Below are 22,633 nucleotides of genomic sequence, written 5' to 3'. Positions count from 1 at the left end.
TATTTGCTTGCTTAAAAAAAAGTTGCTTGATCTCGCAGAATGTCTGGTGTTTGAAGACCTGGATTAATAGGGGCTGTCCCCAGCATTCCCCATAGGGAGCATTTCCCCTACCTGGGGGTCTGTCAATGAAAAAGTTCCCGGGTATAAGTGTTGGAGAGAACCAACATAAGGAGAAGAGAGAAAAATCCTAATAAAATGACAGTGTCATAGAAAGCAAAGAAACATAAATTTGACGGCAGATAAGAACCACCCGGCCAATCTAGTCTGCCCGTTTCTCCTGATCTACGACTCAGATCTTAATCAGTCCTCGGTCTCGTCTTAGATTCAGGATAGCTTTATGCCCATCCCATGCATGTTTAAATCCCCTCACCACTTCTGCTGGAGGCTCTCCATAAAGATATACTTCCTCACATTGACCATGTGACCCATTCAGTTTGCTAATACATCAAGCCCTCTTGTTCAAGCATTTCTCCTTCTTTGAAATATGCTCCCTTCCTATATTTTATGTATTTAAATGTTTCTGTCAAATTCCCTCCATGGTATCCTTCCTCCAGGCCACTCTGTCTGGATAGCTTAATCTTTTCAGATAATTTATAGTAACCTCTTGGAATGGTTTCGTACTAAGACCCCTGTGACTCCCCCACCATCTTTAATGCATTCCATTCTCTTGATTATCTATAATCTTGGCAGGAAGAGCAAAGTATCACAAATGACTCCTATTTGACTGTAATCTGATCATTTTTGAATCCTTGGAATTATGATTTTCAATTTATGTTCCTTCTTGTTAATTTCTGATTGATTGTATGAATATTTATTTTCTACAACTTTTTTAGTCAAACTCCCACTAGATCTAATTTACAACTTGGTGAGGCTGTTAATCAGTTTCACAATGAAAGTAGTAATTAAGGGAAAAAAATGCTGTCATAACTTTTAACTGCATTGTAAGTGAAAATATATACAAAAAGGAGACTTTCCCAAGGTCTATGAAACTTTAATTCAGGCTAAATACTTTAAGATTAATGGTTGGATAGCAAATCTTAAATTGTGTCTTGAAATGTCTTACAACCCTCAAAAATCATTTGCTAGGTACTAGGCTGTATTCAAAACAGAAGACTCGGAAGAGTTCTAGAACTCTTGTCCTGACGAAGTCTGGGGCATTTTGATCTGGCAGGGCCACAAATATATCAGTATCACTCAAACCGCTACTCCATAACCCACTCACTAACCATCTTGAAGATGAATTGGCCCTACCCCTTGTGCCAGCCTGCAACTGCTGACTGGGCAATTCCATTGACTGCTATGGTGATAAGTTCACTTTTCAAACCATAATCCATTTTGGCATTTCAATGGTCTGTCAGACCACCAGAGTAGATGTAGTACTTAAGCATAATGGTCTATCCCAGGGTACAGTTCTAAACGTGGATCCACCGGCATAGAATGTTGCCGGTGGAATGCTAGCATTTGCCTGTTAATGTCCATCAGAAAATGATGTGTGATATAATTAACAACCTACCATAATTCATCAAACACCTTTTTCCTGTCTGCTCACAACTGTCATCATAACAGAGCCTAATATATTGCCAGTAAAAGGATGTGACCCTTTTCTTTCTGATATGATTGCTGCGATCGCACAAAAAAACCCACTGAATGTGATCATTAGACAATTATGAGAGACATATCTCACACAGAACCTCATGATACATTATAATCCTAAAAATGGTAATTGCCCATAATTAGATGTTTTGCTGCCAGAGGCCTTAGCCTCTTTCCACTGTCATCAATTAAGATTTAAAGACATATTTGCAAAATGTTACATTAATACTTGCAATTAACCTTTCATCGGGGCTTGACTTTAGGTTAAAGCATAATACTGTACCTGTTCTCAATTTCCGAAAGTTTCCAGAGATTTAAAGGAGAAATTATTTTATTTTAGGAGATGTTTTTGCTCGTCATTTAGCTTTTTATCATGCCAAAACTAAAGCAAAATATCCCACTTGAGAGCCAAGTGACCTACAGTAAGACCCAAGCGCTAGTCCCTTTGAGAATTGTTTCATAAATTCACAATTATTTAAACAATTTAATTTTCATTAAAGGTGACTATATATAGGAACTCCTGGGTCACTCTATCCCTGGGTGGTGACAGTGGCTTCTAGATTCAACCCATCAGCTCATGTGATCCAGTACTGGTCCTTCATCTTCTAGGCTGGTCTCACCCTTCTCCCTGCTTCCCCAAGGAGTGGAGAGCACCTGAGGAAAAGTGAATGAGGTTCCCAGGTATTTAGTAGACATGAATGAATGCCAGGACAGCCAAAATACTTTGTGATGGGCTTTTGACCAGGTCATTGACATCCACAGGGGGCTTCTCACAAACATTGGTATCCTATATGCAGCCAGAGAATGCTTATTCATAGCATATATCCAGGGAAGTAAACCATCCATGTGCCTCATATAAAAAAAGGATATCATAAATAACTATAACCTGTATGCTGGGAGACAGAATGGACAGGTCTTGAGATTTTAAAATTGAATGTCAGTGATTAATTATTGTTGATGATTCCAAGAAGTTTGCAAGACCTTTTAGTACGCAAGTGTTAACATACTTAGATGTCACAAAAGCTTTCATGACCTTAGAGGTCCCTTCTTCTGATTTAAGGGCTTCTGAGGCCTTGAAAGATTATGTGTCAGTACATCTTACTCTGTGAACATCTGTGGCATAAAATGTATTAAAAACTTCTATTATTGGCTTTTTCATTATTGTTGGCCCTTGTGTCCTAATTATGCATATTGGGTGTCTAAATACAAATATTTTTCATTTAATGAATCTGTACCTCTCTTCAGCCACGTTAAATACTGTATATGCTAATGGATCAGCTGCTTGGACAATGGAGCCATTGCTTTTTCCAGTTAAGGAGAAAAGTACGATTTATCAATTTTCCCCCCATACATACATAGCATTCACTCGCTCACAACCCCATACTGTTTACGAGCCAACACAGCAACGAAACGGAGCTTAAGGTTCTCAGATAAATCCGGAGTTTCCTGGAGTTCAAGTTCAAAATAAAATAAACACATACACTTGAAAATAACCTATTGATTAGACAGATGGAAATGGAGACCAAGGTCCAATAGGGCATGGACTATTCTACACAGGTAGGTAAATAAAAAGTCAACTCGACAGTTCTTGACCAATTTCCTTACACAGCCAAATCTTAGGGGGAGGGTTCAGCAAGTCTGCTGCGATTTAGGAAAGATCTGAAAGAGCTCATTGTTTTACACTGCTTTCATCAAACATCACGATTCAAGCATGGTTACACTAGAACGTACTGTCTTGATGTTTGGTTAACTATGTAGCTGAGAAGTGTGCTTGCCAGCCATATGCTTTACAAACACCCTTTGTTCACATGTCTCAATACACCTGGTATAACATCTTTCTCCTCTCCCAAATGTCCCTAGGTGCACAATACATTGCCTTCCTTTGGTACCTCCAAGGTTTAATACAATAGAACATGCAGACACTTATATTTCAATATTCCACTTTGTATTGGTATTTCTTGCTGAGCTGTATTGCTTTTTCACTCCCAGTTTACCTACGTGTTTTTATTAATTTTATTATTATTATTATTAATAGAAACACAATGTGATCAGAAACTTTAGAACAAAGCCCCAACTTTTTGATCATTACAAAATAAATAATAACTGTGGGAATCATTATTGAGTTCGGCGAAGTTAATCTGTCAGATACGGCACTTTTTAATTTGTCAGTCAGTAACGACACCTACACACCGTCTGTTGTGTCTCAGATTCCGCTATTACATCTCAGGTACATTTCTATGATTGCCCTTCAGAAGGAAAGTTTGAAAGCTGTTAATGATGTGATGTTAGCCTGCCTACACAGATATTAACTGTCTTCTAAGAGTACAAATGGAAGAGCTATGCTGAACACAAGCAAGGCAAGGAAAGAATAAAAAGCTAATTCCGAATAAAACAAAACTTCGTTTTTTTGTCATATCATTGCATGCCTTAATATTAAGCTAAATGCTCAGCTTTCCATCCAAAAATGTATGCTCCTAAGAACATGGCAAGTTTCTCTTTCTGTTCCATTATATTAAAGCAGATTATGGTCCATCTCCTTTGAATAAAGGCTTTATCTTCTCTTGGCCCAATACCGGTATTTCAATTTTCTACCTTACATGGGCTAGTTTGCCACCCTAGGGTAATGCGGTTGGTACATAGCTCAGTCCTGGTCAATAATGTAAGTATGCTTAATATTAAGCTGACAAATACATACATTTCATCATCTGGTGTTTTTTGTCCAGTAGGCCCATGCTTTGATGGCCACATCAAGGGTGTTAATTGCCCCTTTTCCTCAATTATTACACTGTCCCTGACCACTGCTATCTTACCATTAGGTCAGATCTTGACAAACCCAGGCGATTAGGAATTGCATCCTGTCACCTAGTGTTTCACCGGCTGAGCACACTCCATACAGATTGTTATTCTTTTTTATGTGATGCTGGGAGTCTGGAGCTCGGCTAGGTCTTCACGTGACCCTGGAGGAGTAGCACTGGAGCTCCTGGGTACTGAGTTTTTTAAAGTTTGTTTGGTGTACATTCTGATCAATTCAGCAACAACCCACAATCTCTATGCTTGTTAGGATGTGGTTCCTTTTTTGTATTTTTGTGCTTTTTGGCTGGCTCCTCCATTTGCAGGGAGCAATGTATAGACTTGATGGGGCTCTAAAATATTATATCAAATCATTATGTGGGTCTAAGATATTTACCTTAGTATGTTAAAGCAGTAACTCTATGATTTTAATCAAAGAAATCGCAGCTATAATCAGTACGGTCATGGAAGCCAACCTCTCCTATACTCTTAGTTGTTCTTGAAGTCAAGGTAATATAAAACACATGCTACATCAACAGCAGTAACACTTATCTCTACTTGAAATCTAGGCTTCCTTGTTAACAAGGAAAAAGAATACGAGCAAGGAAGGTATGTCAGCTTGTGAAAAGAATGCAGTTACACTAACGTGAAACACACAACTGAGAATAATTAGTTGACAGGTTTACATAGTCATTTTAAAGCCTTCACGCAGGCCTAATTGCACAAACTGAAAGCACTCCCTAAAATAGCTTTTATGTGATTTATGAAAGGCAACCAATGCTAACAAAAAAGTTAAATTACTACTTCCCTATAACATAAACATGAGCGCACTGAAGGTGAAACGTCTAATTCCATCATACATTCCTGATACTATATATAATGTAAGTGATTGTTGGGTCCTGGACAACATCTAGCATACACATAAAAAACCACAACTTTGATTACAAGAAATTGGGGAAATCAGGGTGGTTATGAATATATCTTTTTCCTATACCTCAGGACCCATTAATGTCTATGGAGTCATGAATCTCAGCAAGGATACCTTATTCCGGCTAGGGCACAACTCTTTCTACTGGCCTTCTTCTTCCATATCACCTACTCCATGTAGGTGATATGTAGATGAGGCATGATGATTAGCTTTCTCTTTAATTAATAAGCATCTCAAAGATAAAACTTGGCACTTGCTTATCATCAGTCACTTGGGGATAAATGTGACTTATGTTAAATCTGATGTAAATAGGGTCGTAGATGAGTATGGAGGATTGATTGAATAACCTATGTGATTTCTTTGTCAAAACTGCATGGTACTCAGACTTGTTAAACGCCCATTAACCCCTTAAGGACAATGGGTGGTCCCTAAACCCATTGAAAACAATGCATTTTGAGCCCGTACATGTACAGGCTTTGTCATTAAGGGGTTAATAAGTTACAGAGAGTTACATTTTCTTTTTAGACATGTCTCTGCACAAACAAAATGATCATTACTATGTCTTTATGAATCATTCCAAGTTACAATGGATAGAGAAGAAATGAAAAAGATCAAGATCTATGGATAGGCTTTATCCACAATGCATCATATTTATTCTCATGATACTTAAAAGTGTTATAAAAATATACATCAGATTTGAATAAGCTTTGACTGTAAATCTAAATACAAGGCACTAGCCCCGATAAGTTAGCAAGCCTTAACTCATAGTGTTAGTCTTTAAACCCATAGTCTTTAAAATTGAAGAAGATGAAATGTTTACCTAGTTGCTCTAAAAACCGACCTGTTCGGGGGTCCTGCAGGCTGGATCTGGGAAATTCTGCAAAAAAAAAAACACAGAAGAATATCACTTATGTGAGAAAGTTACACTTCGAGGTGTTTTCAGTTTGCTCTCTTTGTGATATAGTTACACAAAGATAACAGACGAAAGGCATTTGGTTCAAAGACTAGTTAGAAAAACATATCAAATCCTGAGCAAAAACTTTACATCTAGCTCAAGGCTATTATTATATGAAAATGACATATATATATATAAACCCCAACGGTAGGTTGGATATAACTGAGAAAGAATGAGGTTCCTTAGTCAAAATTTTGGCATTTTATCTCAATATAGATTCTGAAATATGTATATACATATTCAAAACTTGCTATTCTCTTTGTGAAAATATCACATTTCTCTTCATAAAGTATTTCTAAATCCACAAAAAAAACAAACAAAGAAAACAAACGCATTAATAGCAAAAATACGTCCTTTAGAAAATGAACGACTTCTGTATTCTCGGCCACACAGAAACACGTTTTTGGGTAATTTACATATTTTCTTAATAGCTGTGTACTTTAGTTAAAATATCAGCTCCATCCATCAAATTCCACTCACTTATATGCAAAGACATTGGGAAAACAGTAGTTAGTTTCAGGTCATGTTCCCTTATCCCTCCCCGCGGAGTTGCTGCCACTCCGTCCTTACATTCATCTCAAGGGAAGGAAAATTATCCAAATAAATATGGTGTGTATGGCCAATGTGTCAAGGCGGTCATGGGATTATTTTTTTATTAGAGCACACAGGGATCCCTTTATGTCTGATTTTAGAGGCCTGACTTGTTCAGCACTGAGCAAGCCCTACTAACGCCATTGTTTGGCATTAGCAAAATTAAATCACTAATTAAGCTTTTTAAAGTGTCATTCACCAGCTGCTTTTAAGAGAGAAAGATGTGGGAAGTCTTACTTTGCACTGAATGGAAATATGCGTAACGAACTAATGCTTTCGAGTTAGTTTTCGTGAGTGACTGGCGACGATGACTTAGATCTTTGAATACTATCTGTCTTGGAGGCCCTTAATTACAGAAAGCACTAGGGGGTTTGACAATTGACATCAAAGTCATCATGTGAGCGATTCAGCCTTTTGAAAAACTCAGTGAGAAATGAAGTATACTTTTACAAAGGTAGAAACACAGTAAAGTCACAACAAACTCCAAGTCCTCCAGAAGCCTAGCCAACGTTTTAAGCCCCAGAAGACAAGCAACTTGTGAAAAATACCCAACAGATCTATTATAAAGAAACATTATTAATTCATTAGTTAATTATTAGTTTATAAAGAACATACAAATAATTGACCATACAACTTCAGAAAACAGACAAGGGCCACGTTCTAGAGTCTGGATTCCTAGCTGTTTTTTCAAACATTACCCCCAAAAAATGAGTCTAAATATCTTAATTAAACTCTTTGTGAATTCCAGAGATATAAGTAACACATTTGCATAGTTCACAATCTCAAATAGTTAATTTATTATTAAGGTACTAATATTTTTGTTTGTTTTTTTATTATTATTTTTCTTGTTATCCAAAGAGATATGGACCTACACTTATGGACACTAGAGGGCAACACTGCATACTTATTAGTATCTAGAAAAGGTTAACTGTAGATTTCCCTTAATTTTTGTTTTTCCTCATAAACAAAAATATTCAATTTAAATAAAAATAGCTTTTTAACTGAGAATTAGGACTCTTTTTAGATCTGGCCTCAGCAAGGTTGTTTTGGGCCAGAAATGTTCTGAATAAGTATGATGAGAAGAACAGTAGTCATTTTAGAATAAGACTATAAGACCCACTCTACTTCGTTTACTTTATCAGCGAAGGAAATAGTTTTAGTAAAATCCAGTGGGAGATAAGGACATCTATACCCTGTCGGAAAATATTGATTGAGTAGGACAGTGGCGGTAGCTAGGACACTTTTTTAGTGACAGAGTAGTTAATGATTTAGCGATTCATTTCAGGAAAGCCTAGCCTAACATTTAGTAATTGTTTGCAATGTGAACAGTGCTACATCTGACCTTGTCAAATTAGCAGAATACTTTCTGTCTATGGAAGCAGATGCCTGATAAATATTGATGAATGTTCTACAACAGAGATACGGTCAATTATGGATAAACATGGTATTGCATATCTATCTATCTATCTATCTATCTATCTATCTATCTATCTATCTATCTATCTATCACTAAATAAATAACTGAATAACAAAAATAAAATGTGTATTGTTATTTTACCCAAAGTAATATACTGCCAGTCTGTTTTCTTCCACCCCCACTATAATTTGGGCTACCATCTTCTAAAAGAAGAGGTAGAATAAGATGACAGGTTTAGTGACATCACACTGATGTTATAACCCATTTATTAAAGCAAAACCACTGACATGGGTATTTTAAGCATACTGTGGCTAGGAGTAGGCCCACCAGCATCTGTGAGAAGGCTTATGGAAGTCCATGTTGCTTATGGACCATTTAGTTAAATGTCCTTCATGAAAAGTGTGGCGGCCCTGAACTGATTTTTATAGGAGCGCTTTCCAGATTCGTGCCAGCAGCGTTCCCTGAGCCAGTGCTGGACCTGACGGTAAGTATATCTCACGTGCCAGGAGATGTGTTGGGTGAATGAATCTCCTGCCCAGAAAACAGACGAGAAGGGGGCAGGCAAAGGGGCAGAAGCGTATGGGGTATTCTGAATACCCCATGAATTTACAAGGAGAACAGCATGGAGATTTAATGGAACCTCTCAGCTATAATATGCATTAAAGTACACATGATGGCTGGAGTTTGTCATCTTTCAGAGTTTTTGAATGGTCTTCTGACATACTGTAACAGTATCAATGTTAACATTGTATAACAGGGCAAGGTCATTCATAGTGCACAATAATATGAAACACATTTATGTTCTCTTAAAAGGTAGCGTTAACATGTTCCAACATTCCTGGTAATTACACAGATGGCATTACATCTTTTTTCAGCAAGGGGAATTATTTTCCAGATACCTTCTACAGACTTCCTTATAAAAAGGCCAAGTATGTCAATTCTAGTCTAATGTGCAAGACCATGCAAACAAATTCTTAATATGAAGCAAACCAAGCCCAAGCCTAAATAACCCCTGCGTAGCTAGATTGATCTATAATAATTTATTGATATTATTAGTTTACATTAGTAATATGTCATGGATCATCAAACATCCGGCTCGAAGTTCCAATGCAACAATCAGGAAGAACAAAGCGTTTCCTTATGGTACGTACACTTTCTCCTTCAGTATGTCTGTTGGGTCTGGGGGCATTTCAAAACGGGTTTCATTTCCCGCAGCTAATTAAGCCCAAAGGTGGGTTATTTAAGGCTGTAAACTACAGGATCCACAAGTCATGTGGGGAGCCTGTTTATCAAGTATCGCGCTTAGCTTTCAAAGTAAGAAGCCTTGGTCAGCTTCTGTATAGAAGATGAAAATCCCGAGTTGGCCAACATGCTCAGTACTTCCTCTGCACAACTCAGATCGGCCAAACACTTAGAAGGTGCTAATCTGTAATGAAAAACAAACAGCGGCTAAAACCATGGAATTTATAATCCCTTGTTGAATCTTGTAATATTGTGTTTCACATTCGAACGTCGTCGAAAATAACTCACGTTTGACCTTGATGAAAGAAACCAACCTTTGGTTTTACAAACCGCTTACAAAACCGAAACCTATATATACACACAAGGAATTAAAGGGTCAGGTGATGCCCTCCACCTCCACCAAAAAGCTACTTTAAAAAGGGTCATGCAGTTTTGGTTATTTTTTCCCAGTAAAGCTAAAACAGCCATGTCGATATACTTCTTGAATATGCGCGTTTACGAGAATTCATACTGCTTTTTGGATTCTCTTAACAGACCAAGCGGTCACCACATTTGGAAAGTATTATAGCACCTCGGTAAGCATACAAACCTCTCTTTCTTATTTCTTACAGATTGCTTTTCCATTCCCCGTGCTTCTTGTATATGTTTCTTTATCTGTGCTTTCAAAAAAAACGTGCCGCTGAGAAAAACAGCATTGTCTTTACACCACCGAATAAAAAGCCAGGCTCTTGTAAAGCCAAGTTTGTAAATGAAGCCGACGCACACAGAAGTACGCGCCTACCATTAAACATTTCACTATCCCTGTCATCAAGTGCAATAAAAAGCTCGAAAACCAGCTGAACATCCATCCCTAGTGGGAAAATGGATGAAAAATTGGATTTTCAGTTGTAATCTGTTTACATCTAGCAGTTGGGGATTAGTCAGATTAAAGTCTGAGAATTCAGGCCCATTAAGTATGCTAAATGGTGTTTGTCATTTTATTGGGTTAAACCGCAGTAATCACCGGGAGAACGCCGAGAATTCTGATCAGATTCAATTGTCGGGAGCGTTCCTTAACACTGCTTTTATTATACTGCTGCATAGCAACTGCATCAACTCAGCTACATCAGAAATAATTATTAAAAAGTTCACAAGAAACCAAGGAAAGAAAGCTGAAATCAATCAAAAGAGACATAAAATACCCATGTTTCCGTAACTTTTTCAGATATTTATAATGAAATGATTGCAGTCTACATTGGATGTCTAGGGCATTAACCTAAACCATGTCCTACTCTCGGTTTTAGGTACCGATTAAAAAACGTAGACTAGAAAAGGTTTACAAAGCTATCGAATGAGCAGCCAATCAGGATGTGGGAGGTGAGGTGTATTCTGGGATACATCGTTTTCTCGGCACAAAAGATGGAATTTCAAGCACCATTCTTTTCTTATCTTAAAAACTGCCATATGGCGTGTTAAAATGTTTTCACAACATAAGGCATTCTTTTTATGCGCTACTGATTAATCTTTTTTTTTTTTTAAGGCGATAGTTCCACTTAAAAACATTACAACCCACCACAACATTTTTTTTGTGTGCCATAAACTGTATGGTAAGGATTGCATGTATAATTAGGACATAATATAGGGTAGATTTAGGGTAGGGTAGAAATATAACATGGATGGAGAAGTGTTTGTCCAAATAAATCTCACGCACAGAAAATGGCAAACGCATAAGGGGAAGAATTCTACAAAATCTCCCCATTTGCAAAATGGGCAACACGCAAATTTAAAAGGCCTACGCAGCTATCATACATGCACACGATGGCTGGAGTGTCGCTTTTCAGAAAGGATGGTGGGGTAAATATTTTTCCATTTCTCTACCATTTTAAGTTAATTTAAAACAAACAGGGTGTTATTTAGAAGCGATCAAAAATAGCCTTTCTGACCGAAGTAAAGTAATTATAATATAATTGATTGTAAAACGATTTATTTTTAGTTAACTCTGATCGTGTCTTCAGCCTGCGTCTGTACATTAACTCTGTACGCTCCATGCTGGCTACGATAGTTTTCCGCGTTCATGCTCAACGCAATTACAGATGCAGTCTCGTAAAGATGTGCACCAAAGTACATTGCATTACACTAATAATAAATAATTCAAATAACTAAATGCCTTCTCGCTTATTCCATTTGTACGTTTACCTTTTGCATTTTCTTTTATTCTGCTTAATGTTAGTTTCTGCCACATATTGAATATTAATCATATGAACCGGAATTGAGAGATTTTATATTTTTTCCTAGTACAGAGAAAAATAGTAGCTTGTTGCTATATATATATATATATATATATATATATATATATATATATAATGTAAATGTACTGCCTATAGGGCCTCTTTTTTTTCTGGTGGGGAGGGAGATGAGGGAATTCAATTTGCAATGTGTTCTTCACAAATCTAATTGGAAAGGTTAAGCAAAATGCCTTATGCTTAATTATTAATTAATTGAGAAGAGGTAGCATCTGGTAGAAAGATTTTTGTTTGTCGTCCCCTATCTTTTTCCATAGGGGGCTTTATTTTACTGCTAGGTTTGCACTTTTTTTCAGCCATCATTAGCTAAGCACTAACAGAATGTAAAAGGTTAAAATGCGGCAGGGTGACTTAAATAAAAGTAAAAATAATTTGTTCCCCCAAATACCTAGAGTAACATGTTTTATTTTAGGAGAACAATTTAGTAAATTTGATGTAGCCTACACTAACATTATAATTGTATTTTTATTAAAAAGTGTTGTTCTCTAAATATGTGTGATAAAACAATATGACTTGGGGTTTCATTCAGAATCAGTGGGTGATAACAAAATATGAACAAGTGGGGAGGAATCAGTTGTGCTGTTTACACACTACATTGAATTTACAGGATTCTATAGAAAACCAGATAGTATGAACTAGTGAAACTCATAATTCCTAAATCTATTAAATCCATAACACATAACCCCCCACCATCCCAGGTGTCCCGATTGCGACACCTTTGTTGGGTGGTCTGGCACCTGCACTGATTTCTGGCTTTGTTGCGTATACAAGTTGGTCATTTCAGCAGCACCCCGGAACCTGAATTAGGCAAAAAGACTTCCATCGATTTCGGTCTTGGAATGTCGGAGATTCTTCCCAACCGGCCTATGATCCCTACTGCAAAAGCGAGACAGGCAGCACAGCGCCCAAAAATCAGGACTATCCCATGGAAAATAGGACATTTGAAATGTATGATTTAGTTATTTAGCATTATTATTAGCATAATGAAGCATAAATTAGCCTATTTGCTCCCCTTTCAGTAACTCAGTAAACAGATGGCTGTAAGTGAGCATACAGAAAAATTGTCGAACATATCATCGATACAAAATAACCGAACAAAAAGCTACAGTGTAATCAGTGGAGTCTAAAAATACCACAATGTAATACAATCGGCGAGTCGGATATGTAACCGTGTTTTTTTTTAAAAAAATATTTCGTTACTTATCCCTACTACTCAATGTCAACATGTGGTCTTAGAAGAGAATTGCTTAATAGGGGTTTGACTTGAATCATGCCAAATGGGGCCACATTAAAATGACAAGACAGTTTTTCATAATGATACTAAGAACGCCGAGACACTAATCAGTCACAGACAATGTACGGCCTGCAGCGAATCCAGGAATCTTTGTAGATTGTAAAAAAAAAACATCACTTGATCTGTAGATTACTTGAAAAAAGTTTATTGGTGCACTTAGGTTTTTTAGTGCTTAGAATCGCCTGAGGGTACTGATATGTTAAGCCACATGGGGTATTCTTTATTAAAAAGGCACTGTCAAAACTAAAAGTCTTTGGGAACATAAAAAGTGGGAAAAAATGGGAAAAAAGGACCACAATCAACTGGCTGCAGGTAAAGGCTGGCTTTGGTAGGAGACTTTTTTTTTAAACAGGGCTCGCTCCAAACAAGGTGAGTGTGTGTATGTGTGTGTTTGAGGGTGCTTGTAAGCTAGAGTGAGTGAGTGTGTGTTAGAGTAAATGTGTGTAGAGTGTAAATGTGCGTGTATTACTGTTTGCATTGGTCAGTGTGTTTGTGTAAGTGTGTTACGGTGGTGGGAGAGAGGAGCAGGGGGGCTACTTGACTTTATATGGCTCCCATTCCAGAATGTGCAACCCCCTGCTTGACTTTTGAGTACCAACAGGTATATTTTTTGTCAATGCACCGGGCTGCTGAATTTTTCAATCTAGTATATATTATAATGTAGAAAAAGAAATTGTGTAAAAAGTGGCCCTTATTTTGGGGTCCTCCACAATTCGTATTAATGATTTATATAGCACCATCATATTCCAAAGTGCTGTACAAACAGTACAAATAGTGCAACGATATTGCGACTTAAAGAAAGAAAAGGTGAAGAAGGCCATGGTCAATGGAACTAACAATTCTGCTTTTTAGTTTTGCGCTGTCCATAAACTACACAACTAAATCGTGAAAAGGCGGCAAACCCCTGAAATTTTATATTACGTTAATCAGAGTAAATTTAGTCACTGTTAAATCATTGTAATGTCTGTTTAAACGGCATTAGAAGGGGTTTAATAAATGTGGTGAGAGTAAAGTTTCACACTGCTTCGTAACCACAGCTTTTGTTTTACAGACTTCTGTTAATTGCACGGCAAAAGGCAGGCTTTTTAAGATGCATTTTGGGCGACGAGAGAGGCTACAGCAGTCATTGCCGAACTTTAGTACTCCATCTGCAATGGCTTCGGTGCAGCCGGCCAAGCCGTTAGAAAACAGCGGCCTACAGAGAGCATGACTTAAAAAGTCATTTTTTAGCACTTAAAAAGTGAAATACAATTGTAAGCAAAATACGATTCCGTTTTATCTCTGTTTATTTAATTTGACATTGCTTCACATTGTAAAATTTCTCTGTCACTTAAAAAAAACAGACATAAATCTGCAAACTGCTGTTATTTGTGTTAATATTTTGAATATGTTTTGATAAATTTGCATTTATCATTTCCTGTCCCTTGGTATACTTGATATACTTACCACACCGGCTCAGCGAGATTCCAGATCTAATAGGACCCATCATACGCATGGAAGTAAGGTGATCCCACTGATCTAAATTAGTTAGCCAATCAGTGTTGTGAAAAGTCGGACAACATTGGGGTGTGAAGCTGCAGCTTCTCCCTAAACTAAGTACTTACAAAGTACTTTCATAGGCATTGATCATTTAGGGGAGTCAATGGGACACTGGAGTGTCCTTTTAATGTCGAGTTTATAAGAGAGATACTTTAAAAAGGTCACTTTTTAATTTTTTTTTAACCCCTTAATGCAGGGCTCGACAAATCCCATGCGTCCTGGCGCCTAGGAGTTTGTCAGCCTCTTACGTCCACAAAAAAATGCCCCCGCGTCACCACGCGGGGGCGCTGCTGCTGCTGTCTGCCCAGAACTCTGTGCAGACAAAACAGCCACTCAGAGCCCGCCCCCAAGCCTGAGATCACTCCCACGGAGTGATCCGGTAGGCTGAAACCGCAATTGCAGGAAAACCTGCAATAGCGTTTTCAGCTGCCACAGGCAGCTTCAGGAAAGGGGGTTGAGTGTTGGGGACCTGACACAACATCCCCCTGCTGCCTGATCGCTCCGATCGCGGCATTTAGGGGTTAATTCCCCTTTTGTACGGGCTCTGCTGCTGGTGGTCTGCCTGGAAGCCCAGGCAGGCCAGCAACAGCAAAAACGAGCCCCCCCCACAAGCCCTTTGATGACTCCTGTAGGCATGGAAGCCTACAGCAGTCATCAGAGAGACTCCCCCCTGCAGTGGCTGGTCTATAGACCAGCAGTCGCGTCCCAGCTGCCAGAGGCAGCTTCAGGGACAGGGGGAGAGGGTTCTTTGGTCTCCACATGAGTGTGGAGACCACCCCCAACCCTCCCCTGCTGCCTGATCGCTCCATGAGAGCGACAGTGCAGCGTTAACCCCTTCAATGCCGCGATCGCGGCATTTAGGGGTTAATTCCCGTTTTGTAAGGGGCTCTGCTGCTTGTGGTCTGCCTGGAAGCCCAGGCAGACCAGCAACAGCAAAAACGAGCCCCCACAAGCCCTTTGATAATTCCTGTAGGCATGGAAGCCTACAGCAGTCATCAGAGACTCCCCCCCTGCAATGGCTGGTCTATAGACCAGCAATTGCTTCCCAGCTGCCAGAGGCAGCTTCAGGGACAGGGGGAGAGGGTTCTTTGGTCTTCACACTCATGTCAACACCCCTCTGCTGCCTGATCGCTCCATGAGAGCGATAGTGCAGCGTTAACCCCTTCAATTCCACAATTGTGTATAACACATTCGTGGCATTGCAGGGGTTAACATTTGTCCCCACAAGCTTGTGGGGACTAAATATCAGCCAATGCTGTGCTCCAATGGAACATCAGTATTGAAAGTGTTACATATATATATATATATATATATATGTATATATATATATATATGTATGTATGTATATATATATATATATATATTTATTTATCAAAAAAAATAATTAAAAAAAAAAAAAAAACAGCACTGACTTGAAAGTCCAGGGTGCTTCCAGGTCAAATGCTGTGAGTTTAGTAAGTGGGCTGATGATGATCAGATCACTCCTAACCAACTGTTTAAAAAAAAAATCCTGGCTCCTAACTTTTTTAGCTGGCGCCTAGATTCACAACAAATTTGTCGAGCCCTGCCTTAATGACAAAGCCCGTACATGTATGGGCTCAAAATGCATTGTTTTCAATGGGTTTAGGGACCACCCATTGTCCTTAAGAGGTTAAAATAGATTTCAAAATATTAGATGCTCAGACAAGGTATGATAGACATAAACTGTAATTAGTTTGTATCATTCAACGCACACATTCACAGACAGCACCGCAAATCATACGCACCGGCTAACATTTACCACATGGTTTGGGGTTTTTTTCATCGTCGTCATAAGACATAAGCAAGCACAGTAATGTCTGGGCTGTGATCCCTCTAGAAAATAAATCAGAGGGACCTTTTCACCAGGCTAATAGAGCACTCTAAAATGCTAACTACTCCCCAGCATTTACCATCTCATTCCAAACCTCCCTGCTTCATGGATTGTGTGAACTTACAACCCTTTCCTTCTTATCTCAATTTCTGCTTCAACTAACGTCAAAGCTAAATAAACACTAAGGAAAAGTGCCGAAATTAAATGGAAATTGGTTATTCTGATAAATTCTGATTCGGCTGAAAATGTCATGTCGCGTATAACATACCTCTCAGTTGGAATTAGAACTACAATACATATTTTGGTTTGGCTTCTCGGCTACAATAAAATGAGTTTTAATAACGAAAAGCCATTAATTATTAACATTCTAAGGGAATATGAGGGAATATGTTTAATAATTGAGTTCAATAAGCACAATGTGGCTCCAGGAACCATATGGATCCTGATACCTGGTCCCAGGACAGCTGAGATAGTGCCAGATCCATGTATATTAATATACATATACACTAAAATATAATATAACGATAGTTCAATGCAGCGTAGTGATACTTTAGGCTTTCATTTTGTGGTGCTGATTTGAATAATAGGTGTCCCCTTTTCTTGGCCTTTCTCCTATTTTTTAAGTTCAGGTTGTTCTACGACTTCTACGGTGCAGATTCTTCTATAAATGTGATCAACGTACCTCCGGTAAAAAAAAAGTGGCCATTTCAATATGGGGATCGTCTACTAGAGCTCGATTAGTTACAGGAAAGTAATTGTATATTACATCCACGGTAATTTCCACATGCAACTTGGATATATGTCATAGCAAGTTATCATCTGAAACGTGATACTTTGAATTGAATAACAAAGCAATATAGTGCAACAAGAAAAACATATGGCATTAGAAAACCATCAACTGGTACTTATAATTGACCATTATTGCTTATAAGAGTTACAAAGAGAATATACATTTCTTGGTAGCAGGAACCGGAAATGCCTCATTATTCATTATGTAGTTTAACCTGTTTTTGATACAACTTTTCCATACTCACAATAATCATCATATTGTACCTGCAGAGAAACGGATAGCTCATGAGATTAAATATTTGTCTTTGGCTACAGATTAATGAAATCAGATCAGCCCTGGCAAATATTGTGGAATGTGCGAACAGTAGTTTTTTCAAACATTTTATAACAGTTTATACTGGACGTTTATACTGAAATAGAGGGAAATCACTGCTCTTCTATCTTCTTCTCCTTACCAGGTGCCAATAAAAACAGGGAGGCTGTTTTGCCAAGGTTAACTATACAGTCTTGTTAGGCTTCTATAGATTTCATTATTGGCTCATAAAAGAAAATCAATCATGTCATGGCAAACAAATATATAAAAAAAATGATTCTTTGTTTATTTTTTAGGATGCTAGAAAATTGAAAATCAATAGATCACCATAAAAAAACTGGTCCGCTTCCAGTTGAGCAGTAATAGCTTTGCAGGCTCGTACAATTCCTTCTAGAATGTGAGGGACACGATTTCTGATGCGTGGAATATGAGCTAAATCCACACTTTTACAGTTATCTTTAATAAATCCCTTCAAAGGATCGTGGACCCCAAGTAGGAGACGGGTGATTTCTAAGTAGCATAAAGTGCTGGAGGACTAACTATGGAAGAACACACAAGATGTACACACTTTCCTACAGTAGAATGTGTTGGTAGCTATAATCTTATAGCTACCGAAAGCTTCATTGCTTGTAATTATCTTTTGTAGAGCATCTATGGTTCCTATTGACTTCCACAAGCCTTGCCACATAACCTAGTGTCCATGAACAGATACTTTGTCCTCTCCTGGTTATTTGGACATGAGAACAGAATCCAGTGGATTCACTATAGGTAAAAAACCAAGATTAACCAAGATTGTGTTATTTTGTCACACAATATATTTTTGTTTTACATCATGTTCACACCTTTTATCTGTTTTCATTTCTCCGGGCTTCACTAATCCCATGACAGTTCCACATTTCCTGTGATTTATGAATTTACATTAATCCCTTCCTCTCCATATATTTCTGTTCATCCTGTGTGTATTTAAGACTTTTCACTCATTACTCAATCAACCTATGTAATTGTACTAACAGATTAAAATAAGCAACGCACATGTAGTTGGAAACCATATTGCTGGTGTCCATTTTAACTTTCCTGTTCTCAGGATAATCATTCCTCCAGGTGGCAAAATTGCCCCTCACAATTTGCCCCAAATACCTCTGTAGGTATTCCACTAATTGCAACACAAAATACACTAGTCTAAGTTTGCTTAAGGAAATACGTGTATTGATGCTGAGAGCTATGGTTGTAAAATATCCCTTTAAGACAAATTCAGCATAGGATTTTTATTATTGTCCAAGAATTGTTATTTTTTACTGGTAAAATATTCCTTAACATAGCTTCAGGTATTGTGATATGAGCCACCGCGAATGATGATGTGCTAGGGAAGGCTGTTGACTTAAGAATTGTAAAACTCAAAATGTGGACAACTTTCTACATATTTTTGGAAACAAACATTAAATTATTGCACAGGCTGTTTTATGCCAAATATGGCATCAAGATAGCCTATTATTAAATTTTTCCCAATATTTGTATTATTGCCAAGAATTCACAAATACAAAAAAAAGTTAATCTAATCAATCCTTTGAATTTGAGTAAAAAAAAAAAAAAAAAAATGCCGGAGCTTCTGCACCTGGCAGAGAATGAACCATTAAATGTTTGACAGGTCAACAATTCCTTCCAAATATTCTGACAAAGCTTACACATGTGCAGACAGAAGGTACAGAAGTCAGCGGTGTCTCATGTAACCGGATACCATTACATGATTTCAAAAATGTTAGATCTTACTGGGAGAGGACTTGATTAATGGCCAGGATATGTGTTCTCAGGTAACCAGCACTTTGGGGGCAGGGAGTGGGAGTTTTCTGAGAAATGTAACGGTTTTGTCTTGTTATGCAATTCACTTTTTTGTTGTATTTTGTAGTAATATTAATAATAAATAATAAGAAAATAATAATAATTAATCTGTTATAATAATTTAATAATCATTTATTTTACTTCTATCGGTTATTCCCCTTTGAACCTACCGATAGATTTTATTTTGAAATCTTAAGAAGCCCACATATGCAGAAATGTCCTTGGTGTAGCTGTTTTAAGCAATTAAATTAGGCAAATCATTATATAAATTGAGCAAATCATTAAGCAAATCATTATATAAATTGGCTTAGGACTTTGCCACAAGCATATATATATATATATATATATATATATATATGTTTTATGAAGGACTTAAATGCCTCCCATAATTTACAATAATATAGTTACACATTTATTAAATCTGGAAATTCTTTAGGAGTTATGCACGTGAATATACCCAGAGACGTGGAAGTGAATAAATTCAGTCATAATCTCCAAGTGTCAAAGGTATAGCATAGCTGTGATCCTGTAGAAAATACAGCTAATGAGAAAAGTCAATTAAAATGCTGCACAGTTTTACTTCACACTCATGTGATAACGCAGTAGAAGTCGTCAGATTACCGTAAAGAAGTTATTAAAATGTTCCTCCAATTTGATGAGCAACATTCCTTGCATCGCGAAAAATGATGGATTTTAATGGAGATGGGAAAGATGCCTTCATCGCGGGCCTGCTGAATTTTGCTGGTGAGCGTAATGGTAGCAGATTGTTTGCAATCTGGATTCTGAAGAACATGGCTTCATGCAAAAACATGAAATTTTACACTTCCACAAGATTATATGGTTTACAGTTAAACAAATCTCATTAAGTATGCTAGTCAGTCACCCTACGTGTACAATTCAGACACCAAGACGCCTTCTAATTAACCGATGCTGACTTCTGATGGTCCATGATAAACGCCAAATTCATGACAGGTCATTGGTCCACTAATGCTGGACCTAGTTGGATTTGATGGGATCTGGTGGTACAATAAACAGGACCACATCAGGAGAAGATTGAAGGCTCAAGTTTCTTCATAAGATTTCTAATTGGTTGATATTACTACTCCTACCCTGTTATATGTTATATTCACATACTTTAAAATTAAAATTAACTAATTCAATCAATATTTCAGTCATTCAGACAGAACAGTCTCTGCTAATGAATGTTCTAGATATTTTTTTCACAAAAGACACTTAGGAAAAAGACAAGCAACTAAATACGCGTAAAACATTGTTCGTGCTAAGAAACAAAAAAATCTTAAATACTTGAAAAAACAAATAAATATAACTTATGATTCTTTTGTTTTTATTTTATGTACAATTTTGCCTCTATAATCGAGACTAAAGTGTATTTCCAGAGAACGCCCCATCCCCTCATTCAGCTGTCTTTAAATTTGGTCTGATAGCCTTGAAGTCTTCCCTGCAGCAATATTTATCTACTCAGACATCACTTTGGCATTCCATTGTAGGCACCTGCTGGTGATAATTATAGGCCTGTCTCCTAACCACTTCCTCTGTTTTATGTCAAGGCAAAATTCAATCCACTTTATTAAAAACAAGTACCACTAAAATGAACAATGCATAAGCCCGTATGAAGTGAATTATGCAGTACAAAGTAGTTGCGGGGTGTGTGACTAAACTTTTAACTAAAAAATGTTGGTTTTAGATTCTTCTGTTCTTTCTCCCAAGCAACTTGATTTATTACACATGGGATACTATCCAAAATGAGTTTTTTTTTTGGCCCACAAATCCCCAGGAAAAAGCCCCCACAGGCTATTGTTATTTTGATAAATAAGGCTTTTATAAAAAGGGGTGTTCCGTCTCACTCAGGTTACTCATAGCAAATTTTGAAAACACCGGTTTAACTAAAGATATAGGAAGAGACATACTTCTTCATTCATTTGGAGAACATTTTATTTGGGGTCCCTTCAATCAGGAAACATAGGCAGGCTAGATGAGCCAAATGATTCTTATCTGCCGTCAAATTTTATGTTTCCATGACAGTTAAAATATAGCACGCCCAATGGATTTCTCATACTAGTGTGCAAAAAACATTATAAAAAAAAAACGTACTACCTTACATCCTTTTCTACGTTGGCTCAATGAATCTACTTCAACCATAGACTCAATGTCTCACTACCTGAGTTAAAGGTTCTGTTCTACAAGGTCTGGTGAATTATTTAACTAAATGCAGCATTAGAAACATCATTCCTAGGACAGTTAAATGTGGGCCTATGGACCAGTTGGGAAGATCCTTTGATCTTGCCTAACCGGCCCACCATGCTGTAAAATAGATGTATAGATGCTCCCCTGCCTCTAACGAACCCCCTTTTTACCACCTCGCTCCCCACAAAGGTGTCTGGATCTGGAAATTGTAAAGGGTATGCTCTACCCCCACCTTATGGGGTACTGCATGTTGTAATAGAATGTAACACTGTAATTGGTGTTACAAAAGATGTAGTTAAGGACCAAATTTATTTGATTCACGTATTTTAAGCACCACTATATCACTGGTCCATTTTACTGGACTCTCTCTATGATCCAAAACGTTGCCCATTGCCCTACTCTGTAATCACATATACATGGTAATGAGTGTGACGGTTTATATGGGGTGCATGTGCTGGAAGCAGCTAGTGTATGCGGCCAGCTGTAATCCCTATCAAGTTTGCTTCACACACTTTTAATGATGAAGATTCAAAATAGGGATTAGAGTTTATTTTTAGGCAGTAATTCCCTGTTTGTCAGCTGGCTCTAGACATATATAAATATATATTACTGCTTCCTGACATAATTGAAATTGGATGCATACAGCACATAAATGATTTCAGTAAGGTTCCAAAAAGAAAATAGGGCGCTTACTGTTGCAAGCTCTTTTAGGTCAAACTCAATTTTAGATTAAAATAACTTTTTGATATATTATGCTGGTAACAAAATGCAGATGTCGATACGTGTTGTGCAACCAGCTGAAATCACACCGATTTAGTGTCAGTGCTTTACATGAGTACAATTTTTAAGGGATAGGCATTACTCCAGTGTTTGGTAGGATTCCAATGGTTAATAATAAGGATAATTCCCATTCACCTATATACAGGTTAAGGGTGATGGTAGTTTTTATGTACCATATTTTCTCGATTATAAGACAACCCTGATTATAAGATGACCCCCCCAAACTT

At 37.6% G+C, this 22,633-nt stretch overlaps 1 protein-coding gene across 1 annotated transcript in view; it reads right to left on the bottom strand.

Annotated features, from left to right (window-relative positions):
* UNC5C (unc-5 netrin receptor C) overlaps nucleotides 1-22,633 on the bottom strand; it is a 158,741-nt gene that overhangs the window by 115,075 nt on the left and 21,033 nt on the right. The window contains exon 2 of the mRNA XM_053461577.1: nucleotides 6,132-6,188. Coding sequence (XP_053317552.1) covers nucleotides 6,132-6,188 — 57 coding nt within the window. The remainder of the gene's footprint in view (nucleotides 1-6,131; nucleotides 6,189-22,633) is intronic.

Source organism: Spea bombifrons, chromosome 1 (assembly GCF_027358695.1).
Source record: "Spea bombifrons isolate aSpeBom1 chromosome 1, aSpeBom1.2.pri, whole genome shotgun sequence".
Lineage (NCBI taxonomy): Eukaryota > Metazoa > Chordata > Amphibia > Anura > Pelobatidae > Spea > Spea bombifrons.
Note: the sequence above shows the minus strand (reverse complement) of the source record. Positions and strands in the feature narration are given on the sequence as shown.